We start from the raw sequence: 24807 nt of genomic DNA on the forward strand, positions 1-24807 counted from the left end.
CAGAGGCTGTTCCAGAGGCTGCTCCAGAGGCTGCTCCAGAGGCTGTTCCAGAGGCTGTTCCAGAGGCTGTTCCAGAGGCTGCTCCAGAGGCTGTTCCAGAGGCTGCTCCAGAGGCTGCTCCAGAGGCTGCTCCAGAGGCTGCTCCAGAGGCTGTTCCAGAGGCTGCTCCAGAGGCTGCTCCAGAGGCTGTTCCAGAGGCTGTTCCAGAGGCTGCTCCAGAGGCTGTTCCAGAGGCTGCTCCAGAGGCTGTTCCAGAGGCTGCTCCAGAGGCTGTTCCAGAGGCTGTTCCAGAGGCTGCTCCAGAGGCTGTTCCAGAGGCTGCTCCAGAGGCTGCTCCAGAGGCTGCTCCAGAGGCTGTTCTAGAGGCTGCTCCAGAGGCTGCTCCAGAGGCTGCTCCAGAGGCTGCTCCAGAGGCTGCTCCAGAAGCTGTTCCAGAGGGTTGTGGCTCTAGAGGAGAGTGATTTCTGGACACTGCACTATTCTCTGGAGCTCCGACCGCTCGACTCGGAAGTGAGCGCAACAAACACAAGACGTACAACTACAGGAAGAAGAAGAGTATGAAGAGAGAGGAAGAAGAAGAGTATGAAGAAGAAGAAAAAAAAGAAGAAGAGTAACAAGAAAATTAAGAAGAGTAAGAAGAAGAAGAAGAGTTAGAAGACGAGTAAGAAGAAGAAAAAGAAGAGTAACAAGAAAATGAAAAAGAAGAGTAAGAAGAAGAAAAAGAAAAGTAAGAAGAAAAAGAATAAGAAAAAGAAGAGAAAGAAGAAGAAGAACTTGAACTATGAATTTGAGATTTGATTTAAAATGTAGTATTTTATATTTGGTAAGAACAGGACCGTGATGCTACAGATGAGATTTTTTATCATGGATTTTTTTGTGCCCTTTCACATTTTTTTTTTTTTAGAGAGATTTTACACGCCTGGGACCAGCTTGTTAGACAATGGACTTTAAGTCGCACCTTTTTTATAGTTTTGGCCGGGGTGCGACTTATACTTATATACTTATACTTATACTGCGGAGCGACTTATATGTGATATTATATTTTCACACTTGCAACCGCATTTCATACTCCAGTGCAACTTATATATGTTTTTTCTTCTTCATTATGCATTTTTTGGCCGGTGCGACTTATACTCATACTTCGACTTATAGTCCGGAAAAAACGGTTGGATGTCTGTGTTTTTCCCCGTGTTTTTTTCCCTTCTGTTTCTTCTGTTGTTGTTATGTTGTTGCTTAGCTTTGTTGTTCTAATAAAATAAAATAAAAATACATATAATAAAAAACAGAAAAACAAAGATTGCACTGTGATGCACTTTCTACTCTCTGAATTCAATCATTTTCACAATAAAACAGGAAACACGCTCCCAAACCTTCCCCCTGTTTATGTTTACCATATGTCTTCCACATTTTGATTTACCATCTCAGTTATGTTTTCACTGACACATGCACCTGTAGCTACTGGTTTCAAAAGTCTTAAACACTGCGCCTTGAATGAAAACCTGTTTTATGGCCCTGGGTAAAACCTGTCATCCCTGCGCTCTCTCTTTCTCTCGGGATTATCGCCTGTAATCCTACACCGTTTCTAGGCAACGTTTCAAGTAATCAAACCCCGGGTCGAATAACGCAAACCACACACGGTCATTTCTGGAGATAAGATTAATATGACACTTCTGTAAATGTATGCCATGGGACAAATGGTTATTATAAAGCTACGATCACAGTGTTGGTTTAAGTTTGAAGCTTTTTGAGCAGGATTTTTTTCCAGTTTTAATAAGCAAAACGACCAGAGAGAGTCAATTAAATGAACACACGAGCAGTCATCAGCCAGACATGAACACAAACAAAATCACGGCACATTTAATTTAAAATAAGAGTCGCATTTAGTCCAAAATCTGTCAAATTTGTCCATTTCCAAATTAAGTCTGAATGTATTTTTTTCCCTCTGTCTTTTTCCCGCCACTAAAAGCAAGCTTTAAAAGTATCCGCTGATCAGGACGCTTCTTATTTATCGTATTTTCCTCACTATAAGCCTTTCATTTTCTCAAAAAACAACAGTAATCGAGTGCGCTTTATATATGGATGAATTCTGGTTGTGCTTTCTGACCACGAATCGATTTTGTGTGGTACATGTTTTGTTTTGCTTACAGTTTTTTACAATTGCATAAACACTAAAATCTAAAGTTTAGCCCAATTATCAAAACCTTACATTGAAGGAGCAAAACTCGGCCTCAGATCTGCACCACTGTAAACACAATAAGTCAGTTCACACTTTGTGCAAAACAATACACACAGTGATTTACAACACTGAACACACTTGTATGTATTTAGACACAGAAGTTTATCAAGATGTCACTTCTTTGCAATTCTAAAGCATTTGACTGTCAAATGACCGCACCCATGTGCCAAATGACCACACCCATGTGCCAATCCATTGAACACTGTCAGTAGGTGACCAAACACAAGATCGCTTAATTATAGACACAGCGATCAGGTTTAAGCACTGTAAAAATACAGCAAGTGAGTTCACCAAACTGAACCAAAATGGAAGGAAGAGGAAGAGTGAGGATGAGAAGGAGGAAGAGGAGGAGGAGGAGGAAGAGGAGGAGGAGAAGGAGGAAGAGGAGGAGGAGAAGGAGGCAGAGGCCGTGCCTGAGGTGGAGGTCGAGGTGGAGGTCAAGGAAGAGGAAGACTTCAAGCAGGAGGAGGAGGGGGAGGAGTTTGGGGGAGGGTTCTTTTTTGTACTGGATAAAATGTTATGTTCATGAAAACTGGGAAATATTTTCTTTTTTGCCATGTTGGCTTGAGTATGTGGAAAACAGCATTAGTCTTGTGTCCTGTGTGGTGTCCACAGTAACACATACAAGTGTGTGCAGTGTTCACTGTGTGTATCGTTGTGCACAAAGTGTGAACAGATATTGTGTTTCCAGTTGTGCAAATCCGAGCGATGTTTTGCAAATTCACTGTGTACCTCACCCATACGACTCTATGCACTTAGAAGCAGAATTAGCCAAAAGTGTTTAAGGTTTTGCACAGCAGTGTGTAACTGGTGTGTAACTTGTGCAAACATAGTTAAGTCATATGCAACGTGTGTGTTTCATATGGTAAAAAAATATGGTTTTGATCAATTAGTGTAGAGTTTTTACCAAGAGTGGTTCATTTTGCAAAGGAGCTAAGGGGTTTTGATAATTGGGTTTGTGGTTGTGCTAATTGTGTGTAGGGTTTTGTTTTACAAAACCATCAAAATTGTGTTTATTCAATCGTAAAAAACTGTAATGCGCCTTATAATCCAGTGCGCCTTATAGTGCAGAAAATACGGTAAGTACAAGTGATGTACAGTATATGTGTTGATGCAGCTCTTTCGTGCATTATTTCGTGTGATTGTTGTGCGATCGTTAGCTTAATCGATAATTGTGATTTGTCAGGTCGCAATATAATCGTAAGAACAACAAAATAATAATCGTGACAATTTTAGAACCAAAATGAGCTCTTTTTAGTTCCATCTATCGTCCAAAAAACAGGCCTACAATGTGAAAAGCTTTTTCAATCTGGCTGTTTTTGTCACGTTTACTTTGTTTTTCGTGCATATTTCATAAAGCCGGTCACAAACCTGAGGAGCAGTAACATGTCAGACACTGGAAATGAAAGAAAATGAAAGAGTTTACAATATTTGAAACACTAAAATATGATATTGTGACATCCTTAGCATTGACTCTATTAAAAACAAAACAAACAAACACATAAATAAATATGTGAATGAACTGTTCCTTTTATCTACAGTTAAATAGATTACAATGGATTTGATTGAAATTATGAATTGTGCTTTCAGATTATTTAACAGATATTGCTGCTTCATAAATCCCTATAGAATTATTTTTACAGCAAAGATTTACAATAAAACAATTCAAAAATACATCTTTGATCCTGCACACTCCAAGCTTATAGATTGAAGCATGTTCCGCTTTAAAACAAACCAAAATGGCTGCTCGCACGGGAAAACGCTGCGTGTCACCTTATTGCGAAAAGTGGCAAAGTTTACGAGTTTGACAAGTTACAAAGTGAAGCAAAATATAGGGTTAGTTTTGGTTGAGTAGATTTGTTCTTTGCTCACACAGGCCGTGCGACTGAGTCATGACACCCGGAAGCTCAAAATAACACAGCATCGACAGTAAAATGACATTTATAGGTGTTTTACGGTACATTTGTTTGTGTAACTTGATGAATCTGACTGGTGGCCTTAATGTTTTTTGTTCTAATACAATGCTTAATAACGGAACACGGTTTATGTTTCTTATTTAAGTGGAGTGCCGTTATTTCAAAAAATGCCAATAGACCAAAAGAAACTAACAATCAAGGTCGTATAAATCTTGTCAAACTTAAATCAAGGTTAATTTGTTCAAGGCAAGGCAAGTTTATTTGTAGAGCACATTTCATACACAAGGCAATTCAAAGTGCTTCACACAGCAGGAAAAATGCATTCAAATCACAAAGAAATTACAGAAATACAATAAAATTAACTAAATTAAAAATGATCAATCCAACTGATTTTCTAAACTAATAAAATCACAAACAAAAGAGAAGAGTGCAAAGAAAAAATCCTTTCAGTCATATGCGCAGCTAAACAAAACTGTTTTTAGCTTAGATTTGAACATTGTCAGAGTAGAAGCCTGTCTCACATCTTCAGGAAGACTGTTCCAGATTTTAGCTGCATAAAACTGAAACGCAGATTCCCCATGTTTAGTCCTAACTCTGGCACCAGCAGGAGGCCGGTCCATGTTTAGTCCTGACTCTGGCACCAGCAGGAGGCCGGCCCATGTTTAGTCCTAACTCTGGCACCAGCAGGAGGCCGGTCCCTGAGGTCCTCAGAGTCCGAGATGGTTCATATGGCACTAACATGTCCAAGATGTACTTTTGTGCTAGGCCATGGAGAGACTTGTACACAAGCAGAGCTGCTTTAAAGTCTATTCTCTGAGCCACAGGAGCCAGTGCAGAGACCTGAGAACAGGACTAATGTGCTCATACTTCCTGGTTCTAGTCAGGACCCGAGCAGCAGCGTTCTGGATGTACTGCAGCTGTTTTACAGCTTGTTTGGAGAGACCCGTGAGCAGGCCGTTACAGTAGCCTAATCTACTGGAGACAAACGCGTGGATAAGTCTCTCTAAATCTGGTTTTGACAGTATATTTTTGATTTTGGCAATGTTTTTTAGATGGTAAAAAGCTGCTGATGTTATTGATTTGACATGGCTATTAAAGATCAAGTCTGAGTCCATTATTACCCCCAGATTTCTAATTTGGTTTGTAGGTTTTAGAGCGAGACTCTGGAGGTGACCGCTAACACTTTCTCTTTGTTTCTGTGGGCCAAAAACGATTATTTCAGTCTTGTCTGAGTTCAGCTGGAGAAAGTTGTTTTGCATCCACAAACTGATCTGTTGGATGCAGTGACAGAGTGAATCTACTGGTCCATAGTCACCTGCCGATAGTGAAACATAGATTTGAGTGTCGTCTGCATAATTGTGATAGGACACATTTTCACTGCGTATCAACTGACCCAACGGCAGCATGTAGAGGTTGAACAGAAGGGGACCCAGGACTGACCCTTGGGGCACTCCACAGGTCAGGGTCATGTGGTCTGAGACACAGCTACCAATTTCAACAAAGTACTTCCTGTCTTCCAGATAGGACCTTAACCAGTTTAGGGCAGTGCCAGTGATGCCCACCCAGTCCTCTAGTCTCTGTAAGAGGATCCCATGATCGACAGTGTCAAAAGCAGCACTCAGATCTAACAGAATTAAGACTGAGGCTTTGCCCGTGTCAGTGTTCAGGCGGATGTCATTTGTCACCTTGACAAGAGCAGTCTCAGTGCTGTGATGAGGTCTAAAACCTGACTGAAAAACATCAAATGAGTTGTTTATTAAGAGGAAATCGGTGAGCTGTTGGTAAACAACCTTTTCAAGGACTTTGCCCCAAAATGGCAGATTAGAGATGGGCCGGTAATTACTCAGTACTGCAGCATCAAGACTGCTCTTCTTTAGGAGAGGCTTTATGACCGCAGTTTTCAAAGACATTGGGAATGTTCCAGATTGAAGCGACATGTTAACTATGTGAGTGAGTGGTGCTAACAAACTGTTCAGCACAGACTTTAGAAATTTGGTGGGTAACACATCAAGGCAGCATGTAGATGAACTCAGACTGGTGATGATCTCATGGACAGTTTTGTCAGTTACTGGTGCAAAGTGAGTTAGCTCTAAGTGTCTTGGTGGTTTTAGGGTATTTTTTTGCATTGTGGGATTTATAGCATTTTTAATGCCCTGAACTTTGTCATTAAAGAATAATGCAAACTCATTACACTTGGATGTGGAAATGAGTTCTAACGGCAGCTGAGCTGGAGGGTTTGTTAATCTGTTTACTGTGGCAAACAGGACACGCGAGTTGTTACTGCAGCTTCCAATTATTTCAGAAAAATATCTTTCCCTAGTTCTACATAAGATTAGGTTGTACATGTTCAGCTTTTCTTTGTAAATCTCTTTTTGAACCTGGAGCTTTGACTTGCGCCATTTCCGTTCGGCCCTGCGGCACTCCCTTTTCTGTGCCCTGACTGAATCATCATTTCTCCACGGCGCCTTCTGCTTATTTTTAACCATTTTAGCCTTTATAGGGGCGATGGTGTCCAGAACATTCAAAACACTAGATGTAACAGAGTTCAACAAATCATTTACATTAGAACATGAGACATTTTCAAAGTTTATCATTTCCATAAACAGTGCACCTGTGCCATCACTTATGTGTCTCCTCTGAACAACTGCAGGACCAACCGGAGGTTTGGGAGAAACAGACAGGTCAAAGAAGACACAGAAATGATCAGACAGAGCAACATCGATCACATTAACATTTGAAATATTTACCCCCTTTGTAATTATGAGATCTAGAGTGTGTCCTTTGCTGTGGGTGGGGCCTCTCACATGCTGAGTAAGACTGAAGGTTTCAAGGACAGCATCAAGCTCTTTAGCGTTTCTGTCACAAATATTATCAACATGCACATTGAAATCACCTGTAATGACCAAACCATCAAAGTCTGTGCATATGACTGAAAGCATCTCAGTAAAATCATCAATAAAACTTTGGCAGTGCTGGGGAGGCTTGTATAAAACATTCATTCATTATTGCCCACGTGGAACTGCCCCTGGTTCTCCAGGGAACGTTCTGAGTAGTCTTCAGTCTGTAAGACAAGCACAGGGACATGTTAAAGTGACCTACGCATCGTTAGTAGGGCTGTGTGATTGTACAATTAAATCTGGCAAATTTGGCAAGATGGGCGTGGCCTCGAAGATAAGAATCAGGCCTGGAGGTTCAAAACAAAATTAGTAATAGACAGTTGTAAAGCAGCCTAAAAGGAGACATGATATGCTTTTTTACTTAGTATTGAACTATGACATGAGTAGATCATCATTTTATATTTTATTCACTGTAAAGTGCAATATTGTTCAGAACAGCTTAGTAGTAGAATTCCTGATTAAAACTGCAGATCTTCAAAGTGACATTTCATTTACATGTTTTTGAAAAGTGGCATTTCAGAACACTACATGTTTCACTATTAGTTTCTCAAACAATTGCAACTAAGTAGGCATAGGGGGTAGGGGAAAACAGGAATTTTGTGAACACTCAAGTCTCGGTTACGGGATAATAAATGATAACTCCAACACAAATGAATCAATAAAAAATACAACTGTGCGTAAGATAATGATGAGGAAAAGGTTAAAAGCTCATTAATGTTGATCTAGCATCATAACTCTCCTAAGAAATAGGACTAAACCTGCAACAGAGACACTGGTCTGTTGTCATGGCCACGCCCCCATAGAGTTGGATAAGTTACATGACCTTAATTGACCCTAAACAACTCAGCAGGAGAGAGACTGAGGACGACAGCCTACACCCGCCCAAACAAGCCAATACCTGCGCCTTCACCCGCCTTCACCTGCACCTCCATCTGCGCATACACCTGCACCTTCACCTGCGCCTTCACCCGCCTTCACCTTCACCTGCACCTCCATCTGCACCTTCACCTGCACCTTCACCCGCCTTCACCTGCACCTTCACCCGCCTTCACCTGCACCTTCACCCGCCTTCACCTGCACTTTCACCCGCCTTCACCTGCACCTTCACCCGCCTTCACCTGCACCTTCACCCGCCTTCACCTGCACCTTCACCCCGCCTTCACCTGCACCTCCATCTGCACCTTCACCCGCCTTCACCTGCGCCTTCATCTGCACCTTCACCCTCCTTCACCTGCGCCTTCACCTACATCTCCACCTCCATCTGCGCATACACCTGCACCTCCATCTGCACCTTCACCCGCGCCTTCACCAGGGGACAGACACGTGACACCTGACACCAGGTGCGCCTGTTGGCCCCGCCCCGCGCGCACTGTCAGCACTCACAACAAAGCCGGGCTAACTTCATCTCAGAAACAAGGCTCATTTGACTAAACCCGCAACATTAGGAAATTCCCGGGACTGTGGACATGTTGAGGATGGACGAGGCGTTTTTAAAGTCCGCGTTGCTGAGCCAGGACTCGTTTGTGGCGGACGACACGACTCTTGCTTTGCCCGGTGGCGGAAAAGAGAATTCAAACGACAGGAGCCTGCGCGTCCAGCAGCAGGTTCAGCTCACACTGGCACGGAAGGGCAGGAAGGCTCTGCCAAACGGTAACGTGATTATTCAGATTATGTGCACGCAGAGTGACTTTAAGCATTCACAGTCTCATTTAAACACGATATAATAGCCTACAGTGTCTGCTTTGCCCCGTCATCTGAACAGAAGGTGTAGTGAATGCGCTGGTCTCTGGTCTGACGGGTTTAGGGGCCTCATCTGTCCACCTGGGGGCGCCTGTGGGCCCCAATTGTCTTTCAGCAGTTTATCAAAGATTAATTAAGTTGTATCATGTGTCGTATAATTACTATACTTAACAACAACTATAATTAGTCTACAAAATATCTATATTGATCCAAGCACTGCAATTGGTTCAGCCTTCGAAGAATTTACAAAGCAATAAAAGCGTCGATATCAACAACACAGGATGATTTATAGACTATATATAATAATAATTAAGTAGCTTATTGGTAGAAGGTTATTATTTACAAAGCTGTTGGTAAAAATACATTGACATTTATCTTATTATTGACATTTATGTTATTATAAGCTCGTGGGTACATGATTTATCATTCTGAACATCAGTTACATTGTCATGAATGCCCTTTGTATTGGTTTTCCCCATGCCATTGCCTCAGGCTGTGGACATATCTGTCTATAATCTGACTATCACTTTAAAAGTATGTTGTTAAAAATACTCATGCAATCAAGCCTCATGTGCAAGGCCAAAAATATGGATATAAGGAGTAGCATTTGTTATAAAACCCTGTAAATTCCCCCATGTGGGACAATAAAGGATTATCTTATCTTATTTTATTGATCTCCAAAAGGGAAATGGTCTTCTGCATTTGACCAATCCTTCAGTGTCACTGGAGCTTCCTGTCAGGACTCTGGAGCATTGGGACAAGTGCATGTTGAGTTCATATAAAACTGATTGCAACATAAAATGGCTGTGTTGGGCTGAATGTAATGACAAAACAATTCACCACTATATTAGTTTCAAATGTTTCACTGATTTATAATGAACAAACAAAACCCAAGCAACATTATTTTACTGAAAGGCGATTGGCTACAGATATCTCTATTAAAAACATCATCATTGACAATCCCTTTCCTTGTCCTGTCCTTTCAAAAACAGTCGGGGCACATGCTCGTACACCCGCCCACAGTGAACGTGGATGGGGCAGTGTCAGTGACGCTGTGCAAATATTGTAACGCATTTGTATAATTCCTCTGTGAATCTCTCGTCCTTGTTTCAGGCAGTGTGCATTTACAGAGGAGCACGGGCAGTAGCTTCGACCATTCAGACGTACACCCACCAGTCATGAAGGTAGCACTTTTTGCTTTCGCTTCTTTGCTGTTTGCTTTGCCCTGGGCCTAACTCATTTTAATAATACATCATTTATTGCTCGTATGCTGAAATTGCAACTCAAGACAACATTAATTCTTCACGCATTGTACGCTCACATTGCTATTTGAATATAGGGAAATGATTTGTGTGGAAAGGTATCATCGCCAGTTATTTTGCATGTGCCATTCCACCACAGAAACTATTCATTTTGTATATTTTGGTCCAATAAATAAAGCAAGTGTTCCCAAACTTTTCAGAGAAGAGCCCCTCAATAATCATGCAACTGACTTGAAATGCTCGCAGTAAAATTAAATAAACGATTCTTAATTTAACCTGATAATTAAACTTTTTAATATTAGGTTTATTTACATATTCTCTTAGTAGTTAGCACTAAATCATACTGTTAACTGATGTAAAGATGTCATTTTAAAATTACACTGTATTAAATCAGCTTTTTTAAGCTTATTCATGTCATTCATTCATAAAGCAATATAATTCAACAAATTATTCAACTGCAGCACTTTGTAACATTTAACTCTCCTGGTTATCTCCTGGAATGCCCCACAGTATTAGACTTAGATCTTGCACTTACTCGATTACAATTCTTGAAAATACATTGAAAAACACGCCCTCTCACTGTGAGAGGGCTTGACATGGACAACAAGCAGGTCAGTTCACCGGGAAAGTTACATGTTGCACCCTTTAAACTAGGGGTGGGCAATTATTTTCCTCCAAGGGCCAAATTCAAATCCAGGCAAGTAGCGGAGGGCCGGCCCGCAATCATATTATGGCGGGCCGGATTATGAAGACAAACGCGGGCCTACTTTGCCCACCCCTGCTTTAAACAATCCCTGTCTTCTATTTGACCCCCCCCAGGTTAACGGACTTGGTCTGAGTAACCGCTCCCTCTCCACCAAACCGTGCAGAAGGGTGGAGGTGACCCCGCCCCCAAGCCCCGAAGCCCACCATCACCGGCTCATGTTCGGGACTCACCGGATAGGCATGTACACCGTCCCGGGACCGGCCCAGCTCAACCGAATCATGCTGGACCGCTCGCTCTCCTCGGACTTCCACCACCGCTACGCCTTTTCGGACGGGCCCAGATTCTTGAGGCCGCACAAGTCCAGCGCCAGTCACAGGCAGAGGTCCTTCAGGCATGCCGCTCTGCCCCAGCCCGTGTTCGATGACGAGGTTCTCCACCCAAACCTGGAGCCGAGCAACGGTTCGAGGTGGTCCCAGAAACAGAGTTCGAGCAAACGGGAGCACGGGCACGGACTGAACGGGACGGTCGCTGCGGAGACCGGGTCGGCCTGGCTGTCCCGAGTCAGGGGGAGCACCCATGCCCTGCGCAGGCTCAACTCCTACCCGCCCTCTGCCACGAGTATGGAGGTGGACACAACCAGGCTGGACGGAGAGCTGACCATAAGGACGGGCAATGTCACGGCACTGTAAGATCGAATGAGTTACTACTCTGCACTTTGTTTATTTTTGCTGGATCTTTTATTGCTTAGACAAACTTTACTTGGTCACAGTAGGTCACAGTAGGTCAACAATACAATAAATACATGAACACTACCCTTAAAAGCAGGTTACAACATACAAGATATACAGTATTTATTTGTAACTAAACAAACATTACGAAGAGGAAAGATAAAAGTTAATGCAATGCAAAGGTCAGCCCAATATATTTTTACTGTTTAGTGTCAAAAAGTTGTGGCGCTATTTTATGTACTGGTGAGATGGTTGGCAGATGGAAGGACAATTAGCCACAAAATGAATATTGTGGTGTAAGTTACAACCCATTTACACTTCCATCTTTCCAAAAACAATGTTGATCTTTGTATGCTAATAAGAATGGGATGATCTTTGATAAACGATTATGATAAATATGGAACCTACCTGGGCGATTGAGGGTCTGCACTGACAAAATGTACCGTATTTTCCGCACTATAAGTCGCACAGGAGTACAAGTCGCACCACCCAAAAAAGAAAAAAACATATATAAGTTGCACTGGAGTATGAAATGAAGTGTGAAAATAACAAATTATATCACATATAATTCGCTCTGGAGTATAAGTATATAAGTATAAGTCGCATCCCGGCCAAAACTATGAAAAAAGGTGCGACTTATAGTCCAGAAAATATGGTATATATCTAATCCCAGATGACAAAAAAAATTATTGCGTTAATTAAAAGATTTCCACGGTTGTACATTTTCAGTTTAAATATTTCTTTCACAAATAGTGAATCACCAATAGAGAAACACAGGCCTCTGCGTCTGAGACATGGACGTTGTGAAGTTATGTCGTGTGAACTCAGGATATTGAATGCCGTTTGTTTTTCCCCTCCACAGTAAGTCTGAGAACAAGGCACCGGAGATGACCGTCGAGAGGGCTGTGGGCCTTCTCTCCCTGGACAATGAGGAGACCCTGGTGTCCGCCGCCAGCTTCATCCAGAACCAGTGCTTCAAGAGCCCGGACGCAAAGAAAATGGTAGGTCGAATCAACAAAGTGTGCGCGTTACATGTTTGACAAAGCTGAGCAATTATTGGGAATATATTACATTTCTGAAAAGTATTGTGATCGCTTTTCAATGTTTGGTCTGAGAGAACACTGAAATATGAACTGCACATTGAGCTCTTTACTCCAGAGTTAACCGACATGATAAGAGTTCCCTGGAGAGGATGTTATTTGACTAAAATTAATGAAGCTTTTGTGATATTCTACTTGTGACACTCTCTCAAGTTGCGGTTTTGATTTTTTGACTAAATTAAAACGCCTTCCCTTGTCTGTCGAGTGCTGAAGACTGAGAGGAACGGCATGTTTCTGCTTTTGAGAGGAGCAGCTCATCAAATATTTAGGAGTAAACTGCAGCACAGGTGCACAATTATGCCATTCAGGAGCTTGTTTTGCAGCTTTTTACAACAACTCTGTCAAATCTATCAAGAATGGATTGACATTTTTTGGTGAGCAGTATATAATGTACAGTTGCATAAACAGTATGCTGTACACACTAAACCAAACAAACTAATTAAATGTAAGAAATATGCTTGAAACCTGTCTTTCCAGGCTTTTAGGGAGTGAGCCTGCAGATTACGACAAGTCATGCCCCGGTTTGACACGCACAAGGAAATAGGTCAGGAGGACGTACCGGTAATTGATGTTGGATAAACGTGTTTTGTTTTTCCACCTTAAATGTGATAAAAGTGTTGTATAAAAACAAGGGAGTGTCTACAGAGTCGCGGCGAAACTGCTAGGCTATTTCGTGCCGTGGCTCCTGAAACTTTCTAATTGTTAATGATCAGCTACGGACTCTTTTTAATCGAGAGTCTGTAAAAGCTTGTGATTTGAAGTGAGGTCAGACTTTGGAGGAAGACATTTGACCTTTTTTTGGCGTTCAAAGGTACCGTAGTTTCCGTACTATAAGACACACCGGATTACAAGGCGCACTGTCAATGAATGGTCTATTTTTGATAATTTTTAATATGTAAAGCGCACCAGACTATAAGGTGGATCAAGATAAACAAAACGGTCGGATAAGTCAGTCAGCTGAACTTTATTAATGCAGTATGCGCGGAAAGTGTCCATCTTTTCTTCATAATCTTTTGACAGGTGCTGCGAGATAATAATTAATCCATATGTAAAAGGCGCACTGTCGTTTTTTGGGGAAATTAAAGGCTGTTAAGTGCGTCTTATAGTCCGGAAAGATACGGTAATATAAAGTCTGTTTTGTTTATGTTTATGAAATTAATATAAAACCGATTTGTTTGAAGACTATTCATTCATTCATTTTCTACGGCTTGTTCCCATTAGTGGCCGTTGGCATGGTGATGATGATGATGATGATTTTTTTTGTCTTATTGGCGAGCCCCACATGCATGCAAGAAATCCAGCTGGCCAAGTGTTTCTTATCAACCTGGGAATGTAGCCTTTGCCTCGCGTTATTGTCACATCCTGGTAAACGAAAGCGATGAAGAAGAATGTTAGAAATGAAGTGCAGGTTTCGTTTAGTTCCCTTGATATCCTTGTTTCACCACGACAAACGTAAACCGCGTCTCACGCAGGTTTACTACCTGCGCGGCATCGGGAAGCTCATGCAGCTGCTGGACCACGACAGCGAGGAGGTGCAGCACGTGGCGGCCGGCGCTCTGAGGAACCTGGCGTATCAAAGCAACGAGAACAAGATGGAGGTGAAGGAGAACAACGGTTTGTCCATGATACTGCGGACGCTGAAGAGCAGCAGGGACGTGGAGACCCGGAGGCAGCTCACCGGTGGGTCCGCAGCAGGAAAAGTGCATGCGCAACGGTTTGAAACACTTCAGATCAGATTTGACTTTCGTATTTCTTTGGAAACAATTATCAGAATCAATCCAAGCAAGAGAGCCAGAACGAGTTTACCTTTCAACTAAATGAAAACTGGGACTAAATCACGCCTGAACAACCGGGAAATATGTTTGTTTGACTTTGTTATGATGAAAGTTTGAACAGCCAGAGGTACCAGGACCCTAGTTTGAGACACAGTGGCATTGTTTTTTATAAAGGTCATAAAGGTTTTATAAAGTATTTGAGTTTTGTGCCTTTGAATACTGGCTTTTGTTTATCCGATACCAAAAAGGACAATGATAACCACATTCCACAGGCATGTACGATATTCAAATTACACCCATTGTATAGAAGAAAGTATTTGAATGCATTTTAGAATATAAGCAAATTAATTAATTGGATCTATGACTCGATAGCACGTTTTTTCTATCCTATTCAAACTAGGGATGACACAATATCAAATTTAATGTTACGATTACTGTGAAAAGAAGTCTTGTAACTCATCATTCTTTGCAAGCTTTATGATATCAAACTTTCTGAGCTGTTGTCACATAAACAACCAGATAAAAAGTACTTTGCAATTATACAATGACCTGAATGATCATGATTATAGATTAAACAAATAATCGTGACATCTCCAGCTCAGACTAGTTTCTTCTCGTGTGGTTTCAGGTCTGCTGTGGAACCTGTCCTCTCACGACCTCCTGAAGGAGCACCTGTCGGTCCACGCTCTCCCGGTGCTGACCCAGTACGTCCTGGTGCCGAGCTCGGGTCTGTCTGAGGGAGAGAACCCCAAACACGAGCTGCTGGCCGACGCCGATGTGTTTCACAACGCCACGGGATGTTTACGGTCAGATATTTAACTCAATGCCACGTGTTTACGGTCAGACATTTATTGCAGCGCGTAACTGTGCAGCGTTGATCGTTTTATGAGATCCTAAAGTGCGTATGACAGGATTTTACTTTATTTGGTGAATTTATACCTGCTGTATCCATATAAATTATAGTTTTACCCCTGTCGAGTAGGTATTTGTGGAGAAAATGTGGAGAAAATGTTGAAAAATCTGTGGAGAATGACATCACACTAGGGACACTCGTTCCACTTACAGTTTATGCATAATTTACACAAACGAACAACATTTTTGACTCTCTAAACATGAATTCAACAAAATGCCCTCATATATTTTTATTAAATTAAATAGATTGTGACATTAACTTAGTTTTTGCCCAGTGTTAGGGGGTAATTTCCTCATCAATTACAAACAGGAAGTGAAATTATAAACCTGAAAAATGTGTGTGATAACATTTTATATTCTTTTTAGCAACATTGAAATATATATTAATTTTAACTGTGTTTTAATTCAATGAGTCGTCCAAACTGTCAGAGGCACTTCAACAGGTAAATGTTTAGATTATACAATATGGTCCTACTTCAGACTGCGCTGCTCGTGTTGGTTTTTAAGACTTTTACACAGCATTTAAGGCAAACTCAACTTCCGTGAGCTTTTAACTCATTTTCTCATTATTAGCTTATAGAGTCGTATGTTGTTTGATTCACGCATGTTTGAGTAATCCCGTATTGTCCTGCAGTGCTCAGAAAATGTCGTTTTTCACTTTCCCCCTATCCCCGCCCATTTCACTGTACTCGCATACATTCAAAAATAATACAACAAATAGAATCACAAACACCTGGGGTTCTAAATTGTTACTTTCCACATTTCAGAAAACACAAACAGGAAGTCAATGGGCTCGTTTCTAATATCAAGCCGTTTTAGTTCAATATTGCAGTTCACAGTGAACAAAATGTAAAATTACAGTCTACTTATTTTAGAGTTCAAATACAAAGTACCTGGAAACAAGCAAATCTCTAAAGAAAAGCCACCTCTGCTGCCCCTCAATGGTTGCAAAAAGTTACTTCCAAATCAATAAACGCTGTTGTGCAATGAAGACTGTGAGAGCATCAGTTTTAACGCTGTTTTGGACTCTCACTGCGGCTTCACATTGACCCCACAGCTTCTCTGACTGCCATTATTCACTCACATACCACTGCAATGACCAAGAATTGAGAATCTGATTTATTATCTAACCGATATGTTAACTAACGACCATTTTCTTTATCGATTACTCTTCTGATGAATTAATTAGTTGTTTAGAATGCCATGTGTTGAAAACCCTTTTTGACTGCATTTGACCCAGATTAACCTGTTATGCCGTTTGAGGGTCTGGGTGGAGCACATTTATGGACAAAAGAGTGTTTTCATCAAATAAACTACATTTAAAAATGTTCTGTGTCATTTTCAGGCAACTACGGCTCAATTTGAGTCATACAACTTATTTTCTCAGCTAATGGCATGTTTTGGAACCCATGTTTATACCGGTAATTCATTATTCGATTTCTAAATTAGTCAAAATAATTAATACAATAATCACTTAGTTGCGATTAACTTGTTGCTGCCCTAATCTTAACCATAAATTGCCTCAATCATTATTCCTAATTTTATAATGTCTTATTTGCCTACTACTATTTAACCTAGCCAGGTCAAATTTATCTTTAAAGCACATTTAAAAACACCCAAAAATGCTGTAAAAAGCCTATACAAACTACAATAAAACATGCAAGACATGTAAAAACCTGAATCGATAAAGAATAAGAGCATAGTTCTTATAAATGCGGGGGAAGTCTGCTAAAAGACTTCTGAATATCAAGCATAACTTGGAGCCAATTATTATATAAGACCTTGCTTTATTTAGACGCTCCCAAAAAGAAGCTGGAAAGTCCTCCTGGGACAGTTACATAATTATGAGACAGCGTCTCACTGCCGGAGGAAATCCCAGTTCATCGTGTCCATCTTGTGCAGGATTAAGCCTCTTATTGTGGAATCTGCTCCTGTCTGGTCATACGTATCTCCTCTGTTTACAAAGCCACAGCGGTCAGAGTCTGCGCTCGCCCGGCAACTGTATCCGCATGAAAACCGTGGAGGGCTGAATTATTCATGCTCCTCTCTCTCTCCTCTCTGTGCCTCTGCGGGTTAAAATCGCTCAGCCTTAGCCTCAGTGTCACGGAGCTCTCCTTCTCATGTTCACGCCACAGTGAAAACAGGGGCTTAACCATATCATAATCTAGATGTATTGTTATTACGTTTGTTAAATAATTTCAATATTCAGTTCACGTTCAATTCAAGCATATTCAGGAGCAATAGCATTTGGGAGAAAACTGACATTTGGCAAAGTCTAAACTGAAGGCTTCGCAGTTTATTTACTTACCGTATTTTCCGGACTATAAGTCGCACTGGCCAAAAAATGCATAATAGAGAAGAAAAAAACATGTATAAGTCGCACTGGAGTATGAAATGCGGTTGCAAGTGTGAAAATAACAAATAATATCACATGTAAGTCGCTCCGGAGTAGAAGTAGAAGTATGAATATAAGTATTAGTCGCACCCCGGCCAAAACTATGAAAAAAGGTGCAACTTTTAGTCTGGAAAATATGGTAATTTTACACAATGCGAGCTCAGGGAGATAAAACAAATGTAAACAAAGCATTCGACTCTCAATACTGACAAAATTGGACCAGAATTATTTTTAGTGATCTTGATTTTTGGAGAAAAAATAAATAAAAAAATTACTGTTATTTTAAAACATATTCAATAATCTTTTTTATGACCATGATGATGATGATGATGATGATGATGATAATGATGATGATGAGATAAGATAAGATATTTTCGTTATTATAACACAGTAGATACAGAGGAAAAGGACAGATTACAGAAAAAACACTCTTAATAGAAGAACTCGTATAAACAAACCAAAAAACTCGTATTAACAAAACTCCTCTCATATCTTAATATGGAGGAAAAAAATTTAATAAAATAAAAGATAAAGGTAAAAATAAAAATAAAATAATAATAAATTAAGATAATAATAGTAAAGTAAAGATAGCTAGCATAAGACTAAATAGTACTAATACTAATGGTAAGTAAACAAAACACTCTTATTTACATTGGTTATATGCACATGAATATGGCCTTAATTGCTTGTGAGTACGACAGTAATTGCACATGAATATGACGGTATTGCACATGATGATGATTTTTTATTTATTCTAATTATTGTTAGTATCACAGTTTGGTATTTTTCTTGGTATCGAAACCCAGATGTAACTGTTAGTTCTGATAACGCATGGAGAGGGGACTCTTAGTTCTCTGCAGAGGGGTTCATATTACATATTACAAATAAGTGCAGTCTTTGTGATTTGTCAATAGTGTCCTTTCAAAACTGTGATTACTCCACATTAGCCAAACCTCATGTTTCACCGCCGCACAATAAGCCTCACTTTACCGGGCAACGCCAACTGCTGAGGTCACTTCTTTTCTTTTTTTTTTAATACCTTAGAGATTCTGTGAAATTACTTGTCGTACGGGTCCCTCACTGGCGTTGTCACTGACTCTGGCTGCCGGGTTTATTGTGCGCGCAGAAATCTGAGCTCTGCCGGACCGAACGGGAGGAAGGCCATGAGGGAGTGTGAGAACCTCATCGACTCGCTGGTTTACTACATCAGAGGCTCCATCGCCGACTACAAAACGGACGACAAGGTAAAACGATGAGGTTTATTTTAACGCGCTCTCAACTTCTACCTCTCCCTTGTCACTCCAAGCGATTCACATCAAGAAATCGTCCTCTGATTTACGATCACAAACTACTGACTGATGAAAAGGGTGGTTTCGGGGAGGGCATCTGGTATAAAAGCAATGCCAAAGTGAACCACTACAGGCCAGACAGGTTACTGTATTTTCCGGACTGTAAGTCTAAGTATAAGTCACACCAGCCAAAAAATGCATAAGAGAGAAGAAAAAAACGTATAAGTTGCACTGGAGTATGAAATGTGGTTGCAAGTGTGAAAATAACAAATAATGTCACATATAAGTCGCTCTGGAATATAAGTATATAAGTATAAATATAAGTATAAGTCGCACCAAAACTATGAAAAAAGGTGCGACTTAGTCAGGAAAATACAGTATTTTGTCCGCCTCAGTGACATAAAAAGAAATAGCAAATTACCGATCACTGTAATAACTGTAAGTTACAAAGTTGCTTATCTCTCTCCGTCTCTCTGTCCCTCTCCAGACGACAGAGAACTGTGTGTGCGTCCTTCATAACTTGTCCTATCAGATCGAGGAGGAACTGCCCCGGAAGTACATGGAGGAGCTGCACCAGTCCAGGCTCAGCGTGGCCCCCAAAACCAAACCTGTGGGCTGCTTCCCCCCTCGCAGCTCCAAGATCACTGAGGTAAAACTACTCATCTTCACTGTGGTGATAACAGAAGAGGTATTTAGAATATTCTAGTGGCGGTACAAGCTTTCCTGGTGTATATTATTCAACATATATTTTAAATCTCATAATGGTAGTAACAACTCATTAGCTTTAATTCATACTTTTTAGCCGCTCAAAGTCCCTTAACATTTTTCTGACAACAGTATCCGCCACAAGCTGGCGAGAGGCCTAATAGTTTGGTGAGACTGCGAAAGTGCGAAAATGTGGCGAACGGCCAAATGTCGGCCATATTGGATCAAAATTTGCTAAGCATGACATGCTGTACTTTTATAAACTCCTCCCAGGGCGTTGGCCCGAAAAAGCAGAAATTTGATGAAAATGGTGTTGAAAAGTTACCCAAATTATTTTGATATCATTCACAGTGTCATATTTGTGCCATATTTGTTACAGCGTAGCCATAGCGACGACAGAAACTTCTCATGTTATTCCAATGGGAAAATTGCCAAATCTCTGAAATTTGATGTTGACACTTATATTTTCATAAACTCCTCCCAGGGCATTAGCCCGATTAACCTGAAATTTAGTGAGACTCTCAGGGAGTGGACCATCAAAAGTTATCAAATTATTTCTTTAAATTTTTCTTTCATTCATTTTCTTTGTGCAGCACAACTTCAAACCTTTCCCAAATTATTGACATTTTCAGTACACAATAATGCCCCTATTTGTAAAGCAAAGGGGAGAAGGCGCAATAACGCTGCAGATTTAGCAGCAGGTGTAATAAAATGAGGGAAATTGGTGCGCTTTAGCGCCCCCTCCTCTTGCGTTGGCGTGGCGAGGGCCGATCATTGCCGCTCGCTATATATAGTTTTATTAATATTACAATGTTGTACAATAATAGTTAAAACAATGGAACAATAATGTAATATATAATATAATATAAAATGTAAGTAGACACATATTTGGCTTTTGCTTACTTTGCTCTTTGCCATTATAAAATGTCAGAGCTGTTTAGATCTAATATATTGTACAGCCCCTTCACAGTTTGACTCCAGCACACACTGCATTGCACCAGCATCAGTTTATATAAGCCCTTTTAAAGTGATACTGCTATGTCTCCATTCTATTATTATTTTTTCCTCTTCAAACATGAAATATATGATAAACTCTATAGAGGATTTGTATAAGAGAGCGAATCGATCGGCTGCGTCATAATTGCCTCTGATATCGATATGGACCCACTGAACTTATGAGAGTGCTCCATGTGTTTCAGGAAATGGAGCGACACTGCCCCCTGCTGGAGGAGAAGGCTAACCCCTGCGGTGTGGAGTGGCTGTGGAGCTCCATCACTGTGCGCATGTATCTGTCTCTCATCGCCCGCAGTGTGCGTCACCACACTCAGGAGGCGGCACTGGGCGCGCTGCAAAACATCACAGCCGGGCACGGGCTCGTAAGACATCTACAAAGACACTCTTGTGTTTCCGCTGCTTTTCACAATACAACATTTTTCATTTCAAGGGTTATTTTGGTCTTAAGGATAATACATTTGCTGTGAGGCTCACATTTGGACCCACAGCAAAACTACTTTGATAAATCTTGTGAAAAACATCGTATTCCTGGTTCAGTCTTCTGTTAAATAAAAGGAATACTCTGAATCCAATCTTTTTTTAAATGTATTTTATTAATTGGCTAAAACACTTTATTTGTAGTTTTAGTCTATATTCATTCTTTTTTTTCGTTTCTGATTAGTTTTCATCAGCAAATCTAAAACTACCATAACATATAACCAGTAGGTGTGTAGTATATGTATAGTTATCAACAATGTACTGCGCTAAAACATTTACCGTGATTTGTATTGCTTTTTACTTGATCGACTGAATTGAGTCGATCAACAAACACAACACAGCACAGATCCTCACATTGCTTTTGGCTCCAGGTGACGGAAGCCATTTGTTTCACGATTGTCCAACGAGAGAACGGCCTTCAGCACATCAAGAGGCCGTTAGAGGAGGGGGATAGTGAAGTGAGGCGGAGCGTGGTGTCTCTCATACGAAACCTCTCCAGACACAGAGAACTGCACCCGGAAATCAGTAAGACTATTGTTTTAATATGGCAAATGAGGCAGCGACAAGGGTTATTAACATTAGCAACAAACAAACAAAAAACACAAGCCGGAAAGGATTTGCAAGTTAAAGGCGCAATGGACGATTTTTCGGCGATTTGAGAACGCAGGCGGAAGTGCGCATGCGCACTCCCCCGTGTGGACTGATACAACACACACGTGTGTTTGTTTATTAGCGCAACGGAGCGCATCGCATCTCTCGTCTCCCGTAGATTTCTGTCCACTTCTCCGTCAGCTCGAACTGTCTTTCTCCGTCTTCATTTGGCCCCGTACACTGAGGGAACTATATTATGATAGATCCATGCGCTTAGGCACGCGGAAACGTGGGGACGAACCGCACGCGGCTGCAGTTGAGCGGTAGGTGCGTTTTATGATTGATACGTGGCAGGACAAATGATTTATCCACGCCACAAGGATTTATGATAAAAAAATTGCTGAAAAAAATCGTCCATACCACCTTTAATGTGTCATTTTATTATAGTGTCACTTTATTGGATGTGTTGTGCTGGTCTAGGTTTATTGATCAGGGATTACTTTGCATCCAGAAAACTATAGTATACTAGCAAGCCATACAATATCCTGCCTCCAATAATGTCATATAAGGCTGTCTATAACACATTTATAAATATTTTCTAATACCTGTGTCTGTTGTATTAGTTTATCCGTCTGTATTTTAAATGGTCCTGGACATGTTAAAAATGTGCCTCCGTGAGCTGAATCTTGTAGTATTTCAAAGAGATGTGACAAAATACAAATCTCACATTATGATATGATCAGACTTTTAATCTCAGGGTACGATATTTGTTACAATATTGTGGAGAGATGACCAGAATTATAGAAAAACTAAATTTTTGGTGCACTGGAAGATATAAATGAGCTAAATAACAGTTATTTCTTCATGTTGTCTGGACTGGAATGAAGCAAAGGATCATGGTCTGAGTAGCTCCCTCCAGAGGAGGGGGATATGGACAAAAATGTATTATTAGTTGAGGTTCAAGTATTGCAAAATGTGAATGGACCATCAAATTAACCACAAATGTGCAGAAATATCACTTCATACGCAGGAGTTTACACTAGAGGTTTCTGTCTCTTTTTGAAGTTTATATTATAGACAATAATACTTCTTTTACTCTTTATTTCACAATATACTATACAAAACAACAATTGTGATATTTTACAATTTCCTATACAACTCCCACCTCTTGTTTCCTGTTTTGTTTTATCTGTTACTACAACAAAACAATGCATTTAAGCAAAGTAACTTGTAAATCGATTGTGACGTCCCACAATATTATTGTGAGACTTTTTCACAATATATGATATTTCAGTTCTTGCTGCAGCCCCACTCTTAAGCGTGTGTCACATCGTATTAATCGAATGTAACCGTAAGTAAATTGCATGTTACCTGTACACCTCTAGTTACCCACGTGTTGCCGGAGATGGTGTCCATGCTGCCCAATAACGACCGTGGGACGGACCAGCCCTCAGAGGTGACCGCCTGCCTCTGCCACGTCCTCCGGAACCTGAGTCAGAACCAGACGGAGAGCGTGAGGGCCGTGGTCAACCTCGGAGCACTGCCCAAAATCATCAACATCAGCAACAAGGACAATGGGTATGAATTGCGTGCGTGCGTGCGTAAAACCTCCTTTTCAGGGGATTGAAGCCAAAACCAGACGCTCACGGCGCCCAACATACTGCTCATATTTGAGATTGTTTACTCATTCTTGATCAAATGCTTATGTTAAACTATGAAGGTCAAACCAAGGTCAAATAACACTGCAAAAATATCCCACGTAATTCCTTCAATGTTCAAATTAAAGGGTGACAAACAAAAACGGATGTCAATTTGGTGTGAAATTGTAGCAAAATAGTTCTAAAAATTAATGTTGAGTATTCCCAAAGACGAGAAAAACCCAAGGCACTCAATGAAAAAATGATGAAAAAGCCTTTATTGCAGCATATAATTACAGGGTATTTAGTTTCACATTCATTTTCAGTTTGATGTAAAGACACAGGATTGTAAATAAACTTAACACAATTTCCAAGTATTCTGAGAAACACAGCTTTAGAATGATTTAAAGTCACAATTGAATACACATATTTTATTAACTGTATTGTTCTGTTTTTGGCTTATTTGTTTCTAGTTCTGGTCCGAGTCGAGCTGGCCAGGCGGCATGCGTTCTATTACACTCCATGTGGAAGCACACGGATCTGCACAGCCTCTACAAAAAGGTAAGTATTAGATTTAGGTGTACAATATGGCACAAATTAGTGTCACAAATTAGTGTCACAAATTAACTTTACATTGACGTATAAGAAAATCAGTTTGGTTGGTGCCGGGTAGTATACTCCGGAGGGACGGTCTGCTGTGATTAGTCGTTATAAGGGATGAAGTTTAGGCGCATGGCATGACTCAGGATTAAGGTTAGGAAACGGGTTATAGTTTGGGGAAAAGGGAAAAGGGTCGGAGTTTTGTGTCGGAGCAGAGTCGTCAGCACGTCCGTCCCTCCCGAGGATCTAGTCATTGATCACAGGGGAAAAAGCTAATTTGTTAAATCGCCACAGAGTCAGATCGCAATTTTGAGCTTAATGTGCATCTTCATTTCCCACACATTTTCAGCCTTTTATAATAGAATTTGTGTGTAATGCATGGTTTGTTTTCCTTAAACAGTGCGGATTCAGAAAAGCTGATTTTATCAACTCACGAACAACGAAGACGGTGAACTCTACGCGAGACTGAACTTGGATAAATGAACTTTAGCGACGTCACAAAGAGCATCAACATTTAGTGGTTGCACTTTGTTCAGAAGACTCCGATTGACTGTCACTGTGATTTCAGGCCCGGCCCCCAAAAATAAAAAATAATAAAATTTAATGACATTTATTTGAATAAACTATATTGAAATATTTGAACTTAAAAGAAATGCAATATAATACAAATATTGTGTTCAACTTTGAATACTTGGGGAGACTAAATGTCCAATCAGCAAAGAACCCTTAATCGTGTCTGAACAAACTCTTTCTAACTGTTTGTATTAATTTTAAAGAACAAAGAAAATATGTAGATATTAATAAGATAAAGCACTGACAGATGAATG

The 24807-nt window shown here is 40.6% G+C and overlaps 1 protein-coding gene across 1 annotated transcript; it reads left to right on the forward strand.

The window, feature by feature from the left end:
* Positions 1-8406: 8406 nt before the first annotated feature.
* On the forward strand, positions 8407-24474 carry pkp2 (plakophilin 2). The gene is made up of 13 exons (XM_072454931.1): positions 8407-8699; positions 9903-9973; positions 10871-11442; positions 12348-12486; positions 14058-14265; positions 14989-15166; positions 18794-18911; positions 19444-19605; positions 20861-21037; positions 21524-21677; positions 23129-23321; positions 23854-23941; positions 24381-24474. The coding sequence occupies exons 1-13, from the start codon at positions 8516-8518 to the stop codon at positions 24447-24449; spliced, it is 2313 nt and encodes a 770-aa protein (XP_072311032.1). The 5' UTR covers positions 8407-8515; the 3' UTR covers positions 24450-24474.
* The last annotated feature ends 333 nt before the right edge of the window (positions 24475-24807 follow it).

This window comes from Eucyclogobius newberryi, unplaced genomic scaffold (assembly GCF_026437365.1).
Source record: "Eucyclogobius newberryi isolate DKJ021-1_F unplaced genomic scaffold, fEucNew1.0.hap1 SCAF_2, whole genome shotgun sequence".
NCBI classification, from domain to species: domain Eukaryota; kingdom Metazoa; phylum Chordata; class Actinopteri; order Gobiiformes; family Gobiidae; genus Eucyclogobius; species Eucyclogobius newberryi.